A 16,942-nucleotide genomic window follows, 5' to 3' on the forward strand; every position below is an offset into this window, starting at 1 on the left:
TTTTAACTTTTTCTCCTGTACTTATTGTTTATTTTTGCCTAACATAAGAAAATTCACATACCTTTGCATAAATTCACATTCAGAAATAAGAGAAAATACACGATCTGGTAGCACCCTGGCCAGCGTTCGAAATAAATATTCTTATGAATATAGTAGAATCTTCATCTTCCTTTTAAAGGATACTACAGAACAACTTATAAACACGAGCAATTATCTCTCTTCAGCGTATTGGTTAGCTTTTCCAATGTGTTTGTGTTTTTTTTGTTTTGTACAAGTTACTCGACGATGGGAAACAATAGTAATCTGATGGCACGATTTACTCGATTCAAATGTTAAGGGGTGGAATGGACACAGAAACAGAATCAAAACCGAGGTGAGGATTGAGGATATCCGGGGTGGGTTTAATGGCGTTACCACCTCTGTCGTCGAAGATGAAGATCAAACAAACTGAAAGCACCTTCGTCTTGCTGTTGAGCTGCAGCGGCATGATGGTAATACGATTGCTGAATCATTTGCTGCTGCAACTGTTGGTGGTGAGGATGGGAGGGATGCGTCATTGGGAGACTACCGGGGTTAAGGGCGGCTGCTGCTGCAGCAGAAGAAAGTAGGTGTTGAGCGGTTGGGGTCATGATAAGGTTTTGCTGTTGACTTTGGTGTTGCGTCAACTGTTGCTGTTGCTGCTGAGAAGAGGCAGATGATGAAGATGAAGGAGACCCAATGGCCAAAGATGATTGGTGTTGGCTGACGGAAGGCGAACGTGATCTCGCAATAGATTGCTGCTGTAGCTGTTGTTGCACCTGATGTGGATGGTGCTGTTGGTGTTGCATTTGTTGTGCATTTTGCATCTTCTTTTGATTGCGTTCAATCTGTAGCTGTAACTCAGCTGTAGCGGCAGCTGCTGCGGCTGCCGCTGCCGCCATGGCTACTGCCGTATTGTCATTGCGAAGTGAGCTATAGCTTGCACCTTCGCTAGGAGCACTATCGTACGCTAAGTTATTACCTTCTGCCGCGTCGTATTTGCGCTTCCTGTTATCCTTTGGGGCCGTGTAGGGTGCGTATCGAGGATCGGGCTGTTGTTGTAACTGCTGCTGTTGCGGTTGCGGCTGTTGCACGTTTTGCGGCTGTTTTTGCTGGAGATTTGGAATATGGAAATTAGACATGTATTGTTCTGCGTGTAGCATACCATTACTAACATTCTGTGCCAACTGTTGGGCTTGTGTCGTCTGCTGCGGGGTTTGTTGTTGCTGCGGCTGCTGTTGCTGCTGCTGTTGATTAGCAGCCGTTTGTTTATTGGCAGCATTGTTAGCAGCGGTATTCTTGTTCGCCGGAGTTGTAGGGGTAGGCCGAGTCCACGTGGTCTTGCGATTACTTCTATTGGCCGGCGGTGGAGATGTATCCCGTTCGCCCTGCAAAAACTTCAGATAGCTTCCCATGAAGCCCTTGGATTCTTTCGGTGGAACGTTGAACTTCTTGGCAGGTGCAGGTGCAACTCCATTATTAGCCGCGGCACCATCAGTGGAAGCACCCTGCTGCTGTTGATTGGGCTGTTGCGCTGGTTGTTGTTGCTGCTGCTGCGAATTTGATCTCGAATTTTCTGCAAGAAATCCAAGTTCTTCCTCTATATTTGGGACTACAACCTTATTGCTGTTGTCAACATTAGGAGAAGGCCGTTCGTCTTCGCCTCCGCGACTAGTACTACTACTATTGTTAGATGGTGCCAGACCAGTGTTGTCCGACGCGCTAAGCAATGTGGTATACGTTGGCGTGTCGAGATTACTGCCGACAGCTGCTGCGAGAGTATTGCTGATAATCTCATTTGGTATTAGAGGAATCGGACCATGGAAAGTCGGATAGTAGATTGGATGGGGAGGAGGAATAAAGGAGGTGGAGGGTGTTTGAGGTATAAAATTACTGTTTGGGAACATTTTTGTTGTCCCCGCCGGAGGAGGCGCCAAGTTCCACCGGTCAAAATCTAGCGTGTTACTGTTGTCTTTCGCGTTTGTTTCACTACCAGCACCACTTGTACTTGTTGTCTGACTGTTACTCAAACCCGCCGAATTGCCAGCATTCGAAGAAGTTATTGTAGTATTTACATTGAATTCGCCATTTGCAACGCTTGCCATTGGTATAATTCTCGTGGGAGTGTCGGACTTTTTCCGTCTCGATTTGGATTCAGTCTTTTCAGGAGTTGCTGGAGGTGCAACTTGTCTTTCAGGTATTGGAGAAATGATACTCGGTTGTTGAAGATTTTTCACTATTGTCATTGGATCACTTCGTTCCGGTTGTAACCGTTCGTTCGTGTTTCTATTGTTCCAATGGCTTAATGTGGGTACCTGAATCGGGGGTACTTGTGGTTGTTGTTGATGTTGCTGCTGAGGAAGCGTCTGTTGTTGAGGTTGTTGAGTACGTGTGATTACAGACGAGTAAGCCACTTGCTGTTGGGGTTGTTGTTGCTGTTGCGATTGTGGCTGAGGTTGCGACTGTCGAGGAATATTGGACGAAGGAGACCGTGTCGCACTTGTCTGAAGATTCGTCGAATGCTGGCTGTGGTGTTTCGGAGATGACAACGTATTGCCCATTGGACTGTTGTACATTGGGTACGCTGGACTGGGCACATGGCCAATGGGAGAAGCTTGCGAATGGGTGAGATTAGGCGAAGACGGACGCCTCGTTAGTGACCCAGAGCTGGAGCTATAATCGGATGCCGCTGGCGATGGAGGCATGTTATGACGAGACAGTGAAGTGTTTGAATACTGTTGCTGTTGTGGTTGTTGTTGTTGCTGCAGCTGATGTGACTCACGCTTGTTGATGCGATTATAATCAACCGAATCAGTGCTACTACCAGATACGCTCAACTGACTATAATTAGTTCTATAACTATTAGAGGCACTGTTTTGTTGATATTGCTGCTGCTGATTACTACTACTGTTACTGTTATTCCTAGAAATATTACTATTATTACTACTGTTATTGACACGATTAATGGGACTATTTATTTTAGCAGATGTCGCCACCGACGCAGATGCCGCAGAAGAGGAAGAACTCGCTCGTCCGTTGCTGTCGGTGATTGAGTAGCTAATTGGTGAGGACTGGGGCTGATGACTAATTACAGTATGTTGGCCATCGGTTTTTATCGTGGCTGATTGGCCACCTCCTCCTCCTCCTCCACCACCGCCGATGGCTTTTGATTGGATAGAGGGCTTTTGTACAGTTTTGTTACTATTGAGTGCCGTCGGAGGCGATGCAGCCGATGGAGGTACTATGAAACTGTTCATCTGCAGCAGATAGTGTGCATTGTGCTGAAGTTGCTGCTGTTGGATCTGATGTTGCTGTTGTTGCTGCGTCTGCAAACCTGCCGATAATACCCGGGTTTTGGGATCAGTCAAACTAGTGACCGGTACATTATGATTACGAGCCGCATAGACGATGGAGGAATTTACGAGGGGTGTTTGGGATGGTATGATACGGGATTGATACTTTTGATCTTTCGCCGGAGGAGATGCTAGGGAAGATTGGGAATTGATGGAACCGGAAACGGGGGTTATAACAATACAAGAGGATGAAGTGGCCTGCTGAAGCGAAGACGAACTACTGCCTGAACCGGAGTTGGACGACAATGACTTACTAGTACCGCCGTAGTCCATCTGCTGCTTACTGCCCTGCTGCTGTTGGGTGGAATAATTTGATAGAGATTCGTTCACTCCACCGTACTGCTGCTGCTGGTTGCTGCTGGTGTTGGACGATGCAAAGTAGTTAGTACCCGTTTTGGCTGCACCTGAACTACTGTTGCCACTGTTGACGGCTGGTGATGCAGACCGCGCGGATGATTTGCTTGTCAGCTGGGTGTTGAGTTGGTTCAAATTGGTGAAATGTGCGTTGAAGTTCTCGTACGTAGAAGTAGTGGTTTTAGTCGATGCTGATGTTACGGGACTCGATTGGACGACATTCTCGTGGGGCATGATTCCAAAAGGACTTGGATTGCCCTGCCAGGAGCCACTTGTAGATGTCGAACCGCTACTTGCTGCACTGGTATTAGATGTTTGCTGTTGTTGCTGCTGCTGCTGTTGTTGCTGTTGCTCATAAAAGTTGGCCACTTGAGCCGCAGCAGCCAAGGTTTGTTGCGTAGTATAGTTATCCCGGAGAGTTTCCGGTTCGTTTACTTGCTTCACTGCTGCCTGGGCTTGTGCTTGGGCCAACACTCGATGCTGGTTGATAGTCGAGCTATAGTGAGCAGGCTTTGGATTGGCTGCCGGGTGGAACAGTGGGGTGAACACTGCATCGTAACTGACTCCCGGTGGCGACAGGAATCCAGTTGGGTTGAATGGTCCTGATGAGGCTCCGAGAGATGTAGTATGAGCTGCCTGCAGGAGCAGTTGAGATGTAGTCGATGGCACACCAACGGTTGTATTATGGGCAGCCAGTCCTATACTACCGGCTGCAGCCGCCGTCGCAAGGTGGTGATGGAACTCACCACTAGCTGCGCCCGGTTGTCGATTATAGGTGTACGACCAGGGCCCTGTTGGATCCATCTTGGACAAAAATGGGTTTAAAATTGAAACAAACTCACGATAATGCTGTCGCTAACTGATTGGCTTAGGTGACACGTTGTCGCCTCTGATGGTTCATTCGTCCAAGCTGTTTGGGAAACTGTTCTGACAACAGTTGAACGCTTCATATGAGTAACCCAAAGTCTACCGACAGTTTATCTGAAAGGAGAGAAATAGAGAAAACACCAGTTAAAACCTTGATTTTAGAAGTTGTTTCTTTTCATTTTGTATGCTTCCACATTTTTTCCCACCCAGTGATAACTTTGCTTGAAAGTTGCACTATTTCACCCCATTAGAGAGAGTATCAACTTCTTGAGCATGTTTGTTCTATGATACGATTATCAATGTCCTGAGTTCTCTTACAAGTCTGCTGAAGGTTTCGAAATTGCAAATTTTCTTCGTGTTGTGGATTAAGAGACATTTGAATGAATTCAGGATACGAGGAGATATTTTGGTCAGTTAACGATACAGGTCACCAAAATAACAAACGCTTTTTAGATTACACATTTTGATGTATTGTGATAAACGAAATATAAACCAAACTGACATTCACTTGTAAATGCCTTAACAGATCTCTTGGGTAGTTTATTTTTTTTTAAAGCAGCATGTTTCCAGAGGTTTTCATCTTTGCACAAATTCTGGCCACGCAGTGATAAAAATCATGTCCGAAGGTGAAAAACCACGATATACTTATTGTGGTATTCCAAACCAATTTCCCCTAAGATTCCGAAATTGAGGATATCACTCAAAATGGCTTCCCCTCTTTCAAAATTGTTGGTTAAAAAAATAATAATAATAATAAACCTATATACCCATAAACACTAACTTTTATCTGCCAGGGACATTTTGTAATATCTATATATATAAAAATGAGTTTGAAGTCCCTTTGAGGCAACAAAACTCAAGAACGGGTGGACCGATCAGCATGACTCATGCATGGTTCGATTCGTATTCATGGCGGCTGTGTTTATATGTAAAAAAAGTTTCGGAAAACTACTGAAAAAGTAGGAAAATTGTGAAATTACTGATTTTTTTTATGAATTGGGAAGAAATTGAACACGATCGAAATAAAACCAATCTAGAGTGCGGTGCTGCAATGACCTCAAGAGTTGTCAAAAAAAAACACCTTTTGGCAAGACAAAGTTTGCCGGGACAGCTAGTCATGAATAATAACATCTGAACACATCAAACATCCCAAGCAACAAACATGTCACATAAGAGCTACAGCATCGCAAGTTTTGGTTGCATATAAGTTACTGTGACGTATTTCTAACAAAATGATATTTCTAACACAATGTTAGAAATACGTCACAGTGTCTTCTGTACAAAAACATGCACTAAAATATGCGTAACTCTTATATGTAGAGCCAGATTTACGAATGTGGGTGCCCAGGGTCACAGTGTTGTGGGAGACCTTTTGCCAGTGGATTTTTGCACATAGAATAAAAAAAAATCGGGAAAAATATAAATAACCCTTACAAAAAAGCATCAGGAAGTAGTGTCGTTGCGAAATAATTACAATCTACGCACTATTCAAGAAGAAAAAATAGCAAGCAAAAATAGATACCTAATATAATTTATTGGTATAACTAGGTTTGAAATTCTGGTGTGAAAACGATGCTAAAAGAAATTATATTCACCGAGAGTGGCGCTTAAGCCATCGGTTTAGTTCAAAAACCTCGAGCAGGTTCGCCGAACGGTTACAGTGGCATCAGTATAACTCGAAAGAACAGCCTATGATTCAAAGAAGGAATAATCTTTGATAAAATATTGTCAGTTTCAATGGCAACTAATTTCTCAATGTCAAAACTAAAGAGAGAATAGCCTATGATAAAAAGAAGGAAATATTTCTTATGATCATACTGGTAGCAAGAATGCCAAAAAAAATCCTATGAATTGTTTTGATCATGATTGGGTCAAACGACATTCGGCCAAACGACCATTTGGCCAGATGGCATTCGGCCAAACGTCATTCGGTCAAGCGGCATTCGGCCATATGGCCGGACACCTTTGGGGACATCTTTTTGAGGAAATTGAAATAAAATGTTCTAATGCGACTGATAGGAGAATACTTCTGGCAACTTCATGCAGCAATAGAAAATCCGTAGTGTTTAGCGGTACAGTATTGTTCCGATTTTATCACGCCCCTTTTCAAAAATGCTTTTAAATATTCTACAAAATGTATACCCATTTTTGATATTTTTACTGTTGCAAAACGCGCTTTCAACATTCATCTTAAAGAAGAGGGGAAACACTTTCTCTCAAATGTAACAGCAAATGAATGATGAATCAATGACTGACGCGCGGAGGCCGTGATAAAATCGGAACATTACTGTAATTCCAAATTGTGGAAGAAATTTTAGCCGTAATACTTGATCAGTTCTTGATGGAATTTCTGACTTCGTTTCTACTTAGGACAAAATCTTAGGCAGAAATCCAGATCAAGTATTACACATTTTTTTCCGGAACATGTTTCAAAAATATTTAAATTATCTTCAGTTAAGATGCCTTAACAAATTACTTCTACAATCTGCTCAATGGATTTATCGATTTTGTCAGAATTCGTCTTTTTCACCACACTTTTAATTTAATTCAAGAAGAAAATCTTAAGTTCGAAACGAAAACTCTACAAAACATTCCGCTAAAACTTCTTGCCAGAGTTCTTCTTGAAATTGTCCTACAGTTCTGGGATACGATTTGAACAGGTCTTAAGGTTGGTAGGGTCTTGTGCCATTTGGGCAGGAGTACCTATTTTGGGCACTTGCCACTATAAACAAGTCAATTTTATACATAATAACTTTTGGAAAAAGTTGAGATACGTACAGTATCTAACCGTATAGAAAAAATCAAATCAATTGGTATAAAATTGACTCAGTTATAGCGCCAAATGCTTAAAATATGTACACCTGCCCAAATGGTACAATACCCTATGCACAACTAAACCTTTGAATTCCATTTTTTTCAATTCCTTTAGAAGTTTCTGGAATTTATCTAGGTTTCCGTGGAAAATTCTTAGAAATATCTTCAAGTACAGTCATTGCACAATTATGGGTCACTCTGTCACAATTATTAGTCAGACAGTTCACCATGCAATTCAAATGGAATTGACCCATAATTGTGGGTGACCCATGATTGGGCTATGACTGTATTTTTGACAGGAATAGGTGCAAACATTCAGCAGGAGCTTTTCTACTCTCTTCTACAAAGTTTTGGAGTTCTTTCAGGGTTCAGGCGCGAAGGTTTTCTCCAGGATTTCCGGTAGAATCTATTGGACAATTGCAAAAGACTTAAGAGGATGGTACCTTAGGAAACATTGAAATTTTGATAATTGAAAGTGAACTCGTTTATAAGCCAACACTATGATAATTAAGGTTAACGATCATAGAGAATGTCACAATAAAATTCAACTCGAACTTTAAAAAAATAGGAGATCTTCTGAACGTCTTTTTGTATGTTCGTAGGTTCGACTATTTCGGGAATAATGAGCTCGGCTTTGTAGTTTAAGATCTCTAGAACGACTGTTTAGAATTCGTCTCTACGTTTCGGCTGTCAGAAGAATGCACCAACAACTACCGAAACGTAGGAACGACTCCTAAATGGTAGTTTTTAAGGATCTAAGATAGAAAAACTGAACCACCATTAATCGGTTATGTTCCGAAATGATATATGTGCCATTACTAGAATAGCATATTACAAACCTCATACAAACTTCAAAACAAATTATACGTTCTAGAGCAACTTGTAAAATGCACTTTTTTTGCAAATGTAGATCTAAAGGTCAAACAATCCAGAAATAACTAGATGATTTAGGATATTTTGGGCTAAGTTCTCGAAGTTAATCTCCTATACTGTCTCTCTTCGCATGTCAGACCCATGTTGCTTCTAAAGCGAATCATGTTTTTGTCATTCACGAGGTTATTTCACAGCTCAATATACCACGAAAAGGGTATGCATGAAGTGAATACATTTCTTTTTGAAAATAAATGGAGCTATAGTATAAAAGGTATGGGCTATGAAAACAACATGGGACTGACATGCATAAAGGGGCAGTGTACTCAGACTTATTGGTGGAAATTTTATGATATTAGTTCAGGAATGCATAGATTAGTTTGAACAGGCTTTATTAGTACTTACTAGAACTCTAACGCAAAATGCGCGATGGAAAAACATATGACGCTTAATACATTTCAATCCTCTCATGTAAGTCGATCCCTGAGTAAGAACCTATTGTAATTTAGTAATTCAACCCTTTCACACACCAGCTTATTCATTGTTTTGGTTGGCAAACAAAAACAAAGTAAAAAAAAGTGTTAGTGCAGGAGTTAAATTAGTTATCATTATTAGTTAAATAGTTATTGATTGTTCCTCGATCATTTCACTATTAAATTTGTAAGTAGAGTGTACAGGGGCAGTAATAAGCTCAAAATAATCTGAATTAGCCCATCCATAGGCATCATATTGAAATAAATCTTAGAATTCTATGAAATTTCACAAAAACCTCAATAACAGAATTTTCTTTTCGATTCACTGTTCGATTATTTTTTGATTCGTACAGATCGTACAGTGGATCTGTAAATATTGAAAATGTTTTTTTTTTACATATTGTCTATGGATTAATTGCTTATGTTTGCAGGTTTCACAGAACTTGTCATTGTTGTTTTAACAAATTTCGGATGATTTGCGAATGACCGAAATTTTCGATGTATTTCTAAATTACACGTATTTTCTTTTTTTTAAGGTTCAAATATAAGATCGGATTTATTTGATAGGGGAAATTATAGTTATTTTTTCCTAAAAATCCTCTAAAAACTCATCAATAACCCCGCCGATATTTGTACCGAACTGCCTATAAGAAATAAGACAGATTTTTACTTGTTCTACGTGCCAAAAGCATATTTATCAACTTATTCGGGAATATCTATGCAATAGGTAAATCCAACAGAAGCTAACGATCCCTCCGCATCTGGTGGCAGGAATGAGAACCCTATGAAAAACGTGACTCCTCCAAAAATTCACATGGCGCAGCATAGGCAAAGTGCACCTTTTTCATTTTTTTATATCGAATTGCGCATCGTAGAGAAACAAACGAGCACTTTTTGGAAAAAAAAAATAATTCTCTTTCAGATGAGCTTAGATCCGGTAGGTAGGGTATTGTACCATTTGGGCAGGTGTACCTATTTTGGGCACTTGCCGCTATAACTAAGTCAGCTTCAAACCGATTGATTTGAATTTTTGTTCAGTGTTATATACTGTGCGTGCCTAACTCTGTACAGAATTTCAAATCAATCGGTTTGAAATTGACTTAGTTATAGCGGTAAGTGCCCAAAATAGGTACACCTGCCCAAATGGTACAAGACCCAACTTACGAACAATTTATGTGAATAATTTGAGGAGCTTTTGCTATGCCTCCGGCGGGCGATCTTCCGGATTTTTTGTTAGCTGGCCAATCCGATGTCTATCGGTGTGGGCATCAAGAATGATGATCATGGAAGCTATTTCAAATGGAAAATAGCAACTTCTAGAGCAAAAAATTAGTAAAATTTGACGACAAAAATTTGACTTTTTTATGTAAACAAACGATTTTCTCCTTATCTCACCAAGCGCCTCTACAATTGGGGGTCATCTGGATTAGCCTATAATTTCGCCATAGAAATGCACATAGGAAAATTCCTCCTAAGAATTTGAAAGCTGTGCTAGAGTTTCTTACCATCAGAAATTTGTTGATTGCACTTTCCACATTGTCTACAATAACGAAAAATGTTGAAACCCAATCAATTAGGTTACGATAATCTGCCTACTATATGTAGTTCGCATTAGCATTAACATTAGCATTAAGTAATTCGCACAGATTCATAGGGAGTACAGTTTCAGAGTACTGTTATAAGAATTTCCTCCTTCCCATCCGTTACTGAAGAATAGTTAGACATAGTTAGAAGAATAGTTAGAGTTAGAATAGTTAGAAAGGTATGTAGAGATCTCTACGTTCTCTCAGGCCTAGCTGTCACGGGAATTTGGGCGTAGTAAGTAGATTGCCCAGATACGTTTGGTCAACGTTTAGGCACCAGAACGATGTGCAGGAAAAACCCACCATATTATAGAACTTCAATACTCTTAAGACGAAATTGTTGACTTTTATTTGCGTCTCCAGCAGCAATATCACTAAAAATTAAACGGAAATCACCCGAAAATGAAGACAGACTCCGGCACTCCGATGGGGATAAGACAAGCTCTCACAACAATCTCGAAATTATCGGAAGATCAATTTGCAAGCACTGTCCAAGGCAAAATTTGCGAAAGGCATAGCACCACCAGCCGTTTATTAGCTCTGCAGAAGGATAAACGCATGACAGTTTTGAAAACATAGCCGCATGCGTGCACACCCTGCCACGATCTCCGCGATATAGCCGACTTCGAGTTTTTCAGAAATTCGGTGAAAATCGCTATGCAAGGTTGACATGTTCATATTTACTGAACTGTTATGCAAACATTTCACAGAATTTGGAAATTTCGGCACCAGTATTTCAAAAGGGTGTAAATGCTTTTGCAACCAAAGCCTTTTCACATAGCTGTGGATCGTATTTCATTCATCTCACGCAATTCGCTTCCATTAAACGAATCAGGCGGTTTTTATCTTTCTATTTGTGCTAGTGGATTGCTCAGAAGAATGAGATATAATCCACAACTTTGTGAATAGACATTGTTTGCAAAAACAGATATTTAATTTTGACAATTGGGGTTTTGAATTAAGAAAAAAGTATTGATTTTTTGATTTTATACGAAAGAGCACCTTTTTATGAGCAACAACGATTTTTTTCCGATTTTTAAAACTTTACTTTGGTACCTAAAATTAATTTTAAAGAGATTTTTCAAAACCACCTTTTGACAGCTGGGCAACTGTTTGACAGCTCCACCCAGTACAAAATGCGACGAGGGGTGATTCGACAAATCAATCCCATACAAATTTTAAACTGATTTTAAATACGGGCACCGAAATTCATGAAAATTTGTATTTCGGCTCAGTTTGGCATGGAGATTTAGAATATGGGCTTATCTCATTATGTATATTGTTATTCGATTTGTGGAATCAATCAGGGGTTTTCAGGTCATTCGCCGCGGTGCACTTGGTACACCGCGAAGCCATGGCAAGTGCACCGCGGAACTTTAGAAAAGTCTTGTTGTTGCGGGAGGTGTTTCTTGGGACTAAACCGACTCTTACAGCAAACACGATATGCACTGTCTCAGTTAGCTAAAAAGAATTTCGGTGACCTATCACGGGAATACCTCCAGGCTATACTGAAAATCCCTATTCAGCTTTATTATTTTGCTCACCAAATGTATGGCACTGAACCCCAGTGGTTCTCAAGTATAACTGAGGTAGCCTTAAAATTTAAGGTACGCAACTTTGCGTAACACTCCCCCCACGTAACACTTTACACCTGTTGAAGTTTTACAGTAATTAGGCTTAAATTTTAAGTACGTGTACAAAGGAATACCAAATAATATTGAAATATTCTACACCACTATAAATCACCTAACAAGACTTTTTTTTCTGTTTCATAGCAGTTTCTGTTCGTGTTGGACATCACAACTTCTCTTTACACTGAGCTAGTGCGGGCTGCATTGTATTGAAAAAAAGAATGCCGAACGGGTGCCTATTCCGACCGTTGCGTTTTACCAGCGCCGAAAAAAAATACTGCAGCTTTAAAAACTAGACGTGCTCACAACACTCACATTGGATTGATGTGGATACTGGGCAATCGGAAGATTGCGATATATGTTGAATTGAAGTAGTCAACTCACGGTTTTCCTGCTCACTTATCCACTTTACAGTTGAGGATGCTATGCACAGAAACCACATCACGCATTGTTGTAACGATGGCTCCTGTTCGCGATGTCTGGTAGTCTTTCGTTCCGCAGTCATTCCAGGCAACTGCTCGCTTTGGCGGCTTACTGTGGATCCATATTGACGAGCGACGCATTGATCAATAGACTTCTATGCATCTCGCGGTGAAGTCTATTTTGAGATCTAGTCACAATGCCGGATCCCATAGCGCCATCGGAAAGGCGTTGATCGTTTACGTTCGCAACGAAATTCTTTTTAGTGTTGCGGGAGGTGTTTCTTGGGACTAAACCGACTCTTACAGCAAACACGATATGCACTGTCTCAGTTAGCTAAAAAGAATTTCGGTGACCTATCACGGGAACACCTCCAGGCTATACTGAAAATCCCTATTCAGCTTTATTATTTTGCTCACCAAATGTATGGCACTGAACCCCAGTGGTTCTCAAGTATAACTGAGGTAGCCTTAAAATTTAAGGTACGCAACTTTGCGTAACACTTGTATATTCAAATTCAATACCTGTTTAGTTGAAAATTATTCGGATTAATTAAAACAAGTACAGGGCTGTTACACGTGGCGCGGATTTTGCGTTTTTCGCGGTTTTTGCGTTTCGCGCGGATTTCGCGCGTTTTTGCTAATTTCGGCGCGGATTTTGCGGAAATCGTTTCAAATGCACTTCCATTAAATATTTGGACATGAGGCTCAACACAATCAGTAAAAAATAATGAACCTTTTCAAATTAGAGTTTTCCCCATAACTCTTTTTGGACTTTCTTGGTGATACTGAAAGCTGTTTTTTTAATGGAAATTGTAAAAAGACGCATACCGGAAATTTTGGAGAAACATTTGGATGAATTTTGAAGTCACATTTAATAGAATGTCGTAAAAATAGTCATTGGCTTTGTAGACTGTATGTGTCGTGAGAAATTCTGATAGAATTATCCTCAAAATACGAACTTCTGTTGTAAAATTTCTCTTTGATTTCCAGACGGAGCACTCGTTTTGAGGGGAGTTGCGGGAACAGTTATTGAAAGGTTTCTTGGTAGATTTTTTGAGGTTGTTTTTGCAGAATACTTGAAGAAATTGTTGAAGCTTTTGTAATCCTAGCTTGCTAAAATTTCACTGAATTTTCAGACTTTTTTAAGTGCTTCCTTTTTATAAATATCTCTCAGAAGTAAAGTGTATTGGTGATTTAATCAATGAATTCCACTAGTATTACCCTATTTGTATTTTCATAAAATAAATTTCTGTAGAAAGTAATTCATGAAATTCTCAAGAAGTTTGTGAAAATTATCTCTCAATTCTCTCGTACGATCTTTTGGTATTTACTAGATTTTATTTCAGGATTTCCACCATAACGTTGGTTATAAATTGTTTCAAAAGATTCGCCAAGAATGCTGTTTTTTCGAAAACCTTGAGATCAGGAAAACCTATTCTCGTAAAATAGCCGACACAATTATTGATAAACAAACAAAGAACTATCGATTCAAAATTTTTATTCCAATAAAACAAAACTAGCCGATGTATAAGTTGTCATCTAAAGTCATAGATCAATAATAATTAAAAATTGATTTTTCATTAGAAATGCTCTTCATCTGGAGTACAACAAAAGTCTGTGGCTTTGTATGAGCTTCAGTCATCAAAAGCATATGTTTTTGTACTGGCGCGGATTTGATGACCTCGGCGCGGATTTCAAATGGCTTGGCGCGGATTTTGCGGTTTCCAAATCGACACTTTTGTAACAGCCCTGCAAGTAGTCCGAGGCAAAACTATTCAAAAGTGCTCTAAGGGACTGAGAGTAAAATTTAAAGATTCACGCTTGTAAGTTAACATTAAATCCAGCTTAAACCCTCTCAGATACACTGTGATGCATAATTGATCGGATAGACGTCGATTTTCATGCAAAATGTAACTATGATTCGCTTCGAAAGATAGAGTTAAATTTTTGACACGGAACTATTGATATGCTGAATTTTACGTGTACGAAGTACAAAATGTTTTCGTTTACAGGCCTAGGCGTGACAACGAATTGAAAAATGTGAAAAAGTGACCGGACATCGGTACCCCTTTGATTCACACGCGTCGATACTGTAATAAACTCACGTCACGACCAATTCTGATTTTTTATTAGTCGGTATATTTATAGCAGTGAACTGAATTTTCCAAATGATGAGATGATAAATATTCGGTTTCTACAATTAAACGATATAAACAGCGTCCGATAGGTATTGTGATTTCTTACCTAATATGATCCAGTTTGAGCCAACTTTGGGTCACTGTGTCATTGTAGTCTCCATCTGTTGCCTCTTCAATAACACAGTGACAACAAAATCAAAGTAGAAAATAAGAACCCTACAAATGCGTATTAATTCCTCTGAGGGACAGCTGCTACCATCTACTTAAACGCCATAATGTATGCAACATTCAAACGACCGCATTTGATACGCGTATTAGCGGCCACATATTTGAGCAATGATCGGGTCAATAACTTGACTAGAATTTCTGCTACCGAAAGTCAGAAAATTGCTATATTTTGCAGCTGGAGAAGTGCACAAGATTTTATAAAGTACCGTAAATTTGTCAAGACTGTGATAACTTCAAAACACAAATCGACAATACAACAAAAGCAGAAGGGTCTCATGTTGATTTTTGAAATGCCATTGCATAGTTAAATTACGTTTTGAAATAAGTATATTGCATTATTGCTTTTCGTTGTTGCATCATTAGATTATTAGACAACGTTCAACGTCTGCCATTCCGATATATTTAACCATAAATGTAGGTTCTATTCGACATCCACTCTTTCGAGCGGTTTCATGTGTCTACTTGTCAGCCATATGCATTGGGCAAGACCTAAGCAAAGACAGGTCCCGTCGCTCGTTGCACACTTGTTATCTCCGCATACGATATGTAGCTTTGGGTACTTTCTTTCCTACCGCTATTGATCTGCGGAGGGAATGATTTCCATTCTCAGACCAAACAATACCTTACGCAGTTTCGTGCACATACTAACACACATACTAGCCAGTGGCCGTCGCATTGGAACTTTGAGCGACCGTACAACCACATCAACCGTACGTGCTTTCATACAGGTTCGCATTCGCATAAAACAACTCCACATAAGAGCATACATTTTTGTCATCCTTTATTCTTTCCACAAAGCGTCCCCATTCCCAATAATAATGCCTGTTTTTCTTGCCACCGTTGTTGTTGTTGTTTCTCTTTTCTCGCACTGCTGGTGTTCCTTTCCTCTTCCCGCGTGGCTCACGTTCACAGATCAAAGCGCAAAAACGCAAGCCGCGAGATGATGATGTCGGTCGCTCTGATATCACGCGAAATGTTTCTCACTCACTCATCATACTCGCGCGCGCACACGTACAAACGCACAACTACACCGAGAGCGTGGCCTGTCCATCAAAGGAGCCACTTGAAAAGACGGAATGGAAACCTCCTACAGCGGACGAAAGAGAAAGAGCTACGACTATTTTGTATTTGTATATGCATCATCCCTCGCATTTCGGCAGCTCCGATACGAACGTGAGCTTACTTTTTATGTGTAATTTGATTAATTGCCTCACGTTTGAAAATAATCACCTTATTCTCGGGTAATGTCTGTTCTGGGCAACAGAAAATTCGTCGTTCAGATGCTGCAAGCCATCGGCATCGTATCCCAGTTTACTCCACGGCCTTTCCGTCGCACAGTTGAGTCACTCGATAGACTTTTTCACGTTTCGCCGTCCTCAAAAAGTCTTTTCCTTCTTCACGAGTTGATTGATTGAGTTGGACCGAAGAATGCCTTTTTACACACAATACACATACAACAGCGCAGGGCGCGAGTGGAGAAGAGATGAGAAAAATCCTCTGCGTCGTCGACTGAAATCCGCGACGGGCACCCTCTGGAGATTTTTTGCATTCAACTTTTCATCCTAAATACTGCACTTTCGAACGAACTAACATGCACCGCATGATCCACGCACTTTCCGGCATCGATTTTCAATTAGTTAGTCCAGTTTCGATGCACATTGACCTGACTTCGAGCGTATTAAAATTTCCTTCAAACTTACTTTTGCCTTCAAAATGTCCGCCGCGATTTTTCCATTTCTCTCTTGTGTCCCTTTCTTGCTGGTCACATTCACACATTCAGCGCATCAACGTTTGCTCGCTTGAATGGGGGTGGGGTTGGCTGTAATTTTCTTGCCGATCGGCTGAGAACGATGGGCGCTACCTCTGGTGGTCGATGAGAGAATGTGCTGCTGGGAAGCGAATTCAATGTGACCGTTAAGTGGGTGTGTTGTTTTTATCGTGGGAAATTCTTCGGTATTTATGTTATGAAAAATAGAATCAAACATACTAAACGTTGCTTGAGTGTCTTATTTGGCTCTTGTTTGTCAATTTATTTTTATTTTTTTTTATCTGTATTAACGAGATTTTTAACCCTAGGCTAGTTCATCTCGGGTTGTTTGTCAATGTCAATTCTATTGTGGCACTAAGGGTCGATTTCTTCATCTCGGCTTTGCCGGTAACGCTAAGCCAGGGTGAAGAAATTTGCCCTAAT

The 16,942-nt window shown here is 40.4% G+C and overlaps 1 protein-coding gene across 7 annotated transcripts in view; it reads right to left on the bottom strand.

Moving 5' to 3' along the window:
• The window catches only part of LOC109407655 (transcription factor SPT20 homolog), a 31,399-nt gene extending 14,895 nt beyond the window's left edge, over nt 1-16,504 (bottom strand). For 3 of the 7 annotated variants that reach the window (XM_029864588.2, XM_029864585.2, XM_029864584.2), the window contains exons 1-3: nt 15,982-16,503; nt 1,194-4,706; nt 1,001-1,130 (exon numbers count right to left, since the gene is read on the bottom strand). In XM_029864588.2, the coding sequence (XP_029720448.1) occupies nt 1,001-1,130; nt 1,194-4,529 (3,466 nt within the window). In that variant the 5' untranslated portion in view covers nt 4,530-4,706; nt 15,982-16,503. Of the gene's footprint in view, nt 1-1,000; nt 4,707-15,981 lie in introns of all 7 variants that reach the window. The other 4 variants (XM_029864587.2, XM_029864583.2, XM_029864581.2 and 1 more) reach the window with 2 other exon arrangements.
• Nucleotides 16,505-16,942: the final 438 nt, after the last annotated feature.

The sequence above is a fragment of the Aedes albopictus genome, chromosome 3 (genome assembly GCF_035046485.1).
Source record: "Aedes albopictus strain Foshan chromosome 3, AalbF5, whole genome shotgun sequence".
Lineage (NCBI taxonomy): Eukaryota > Metazoa > Arthropoda > Insecta > Diptera > Culicidae > Aedes > Aedes albopictus.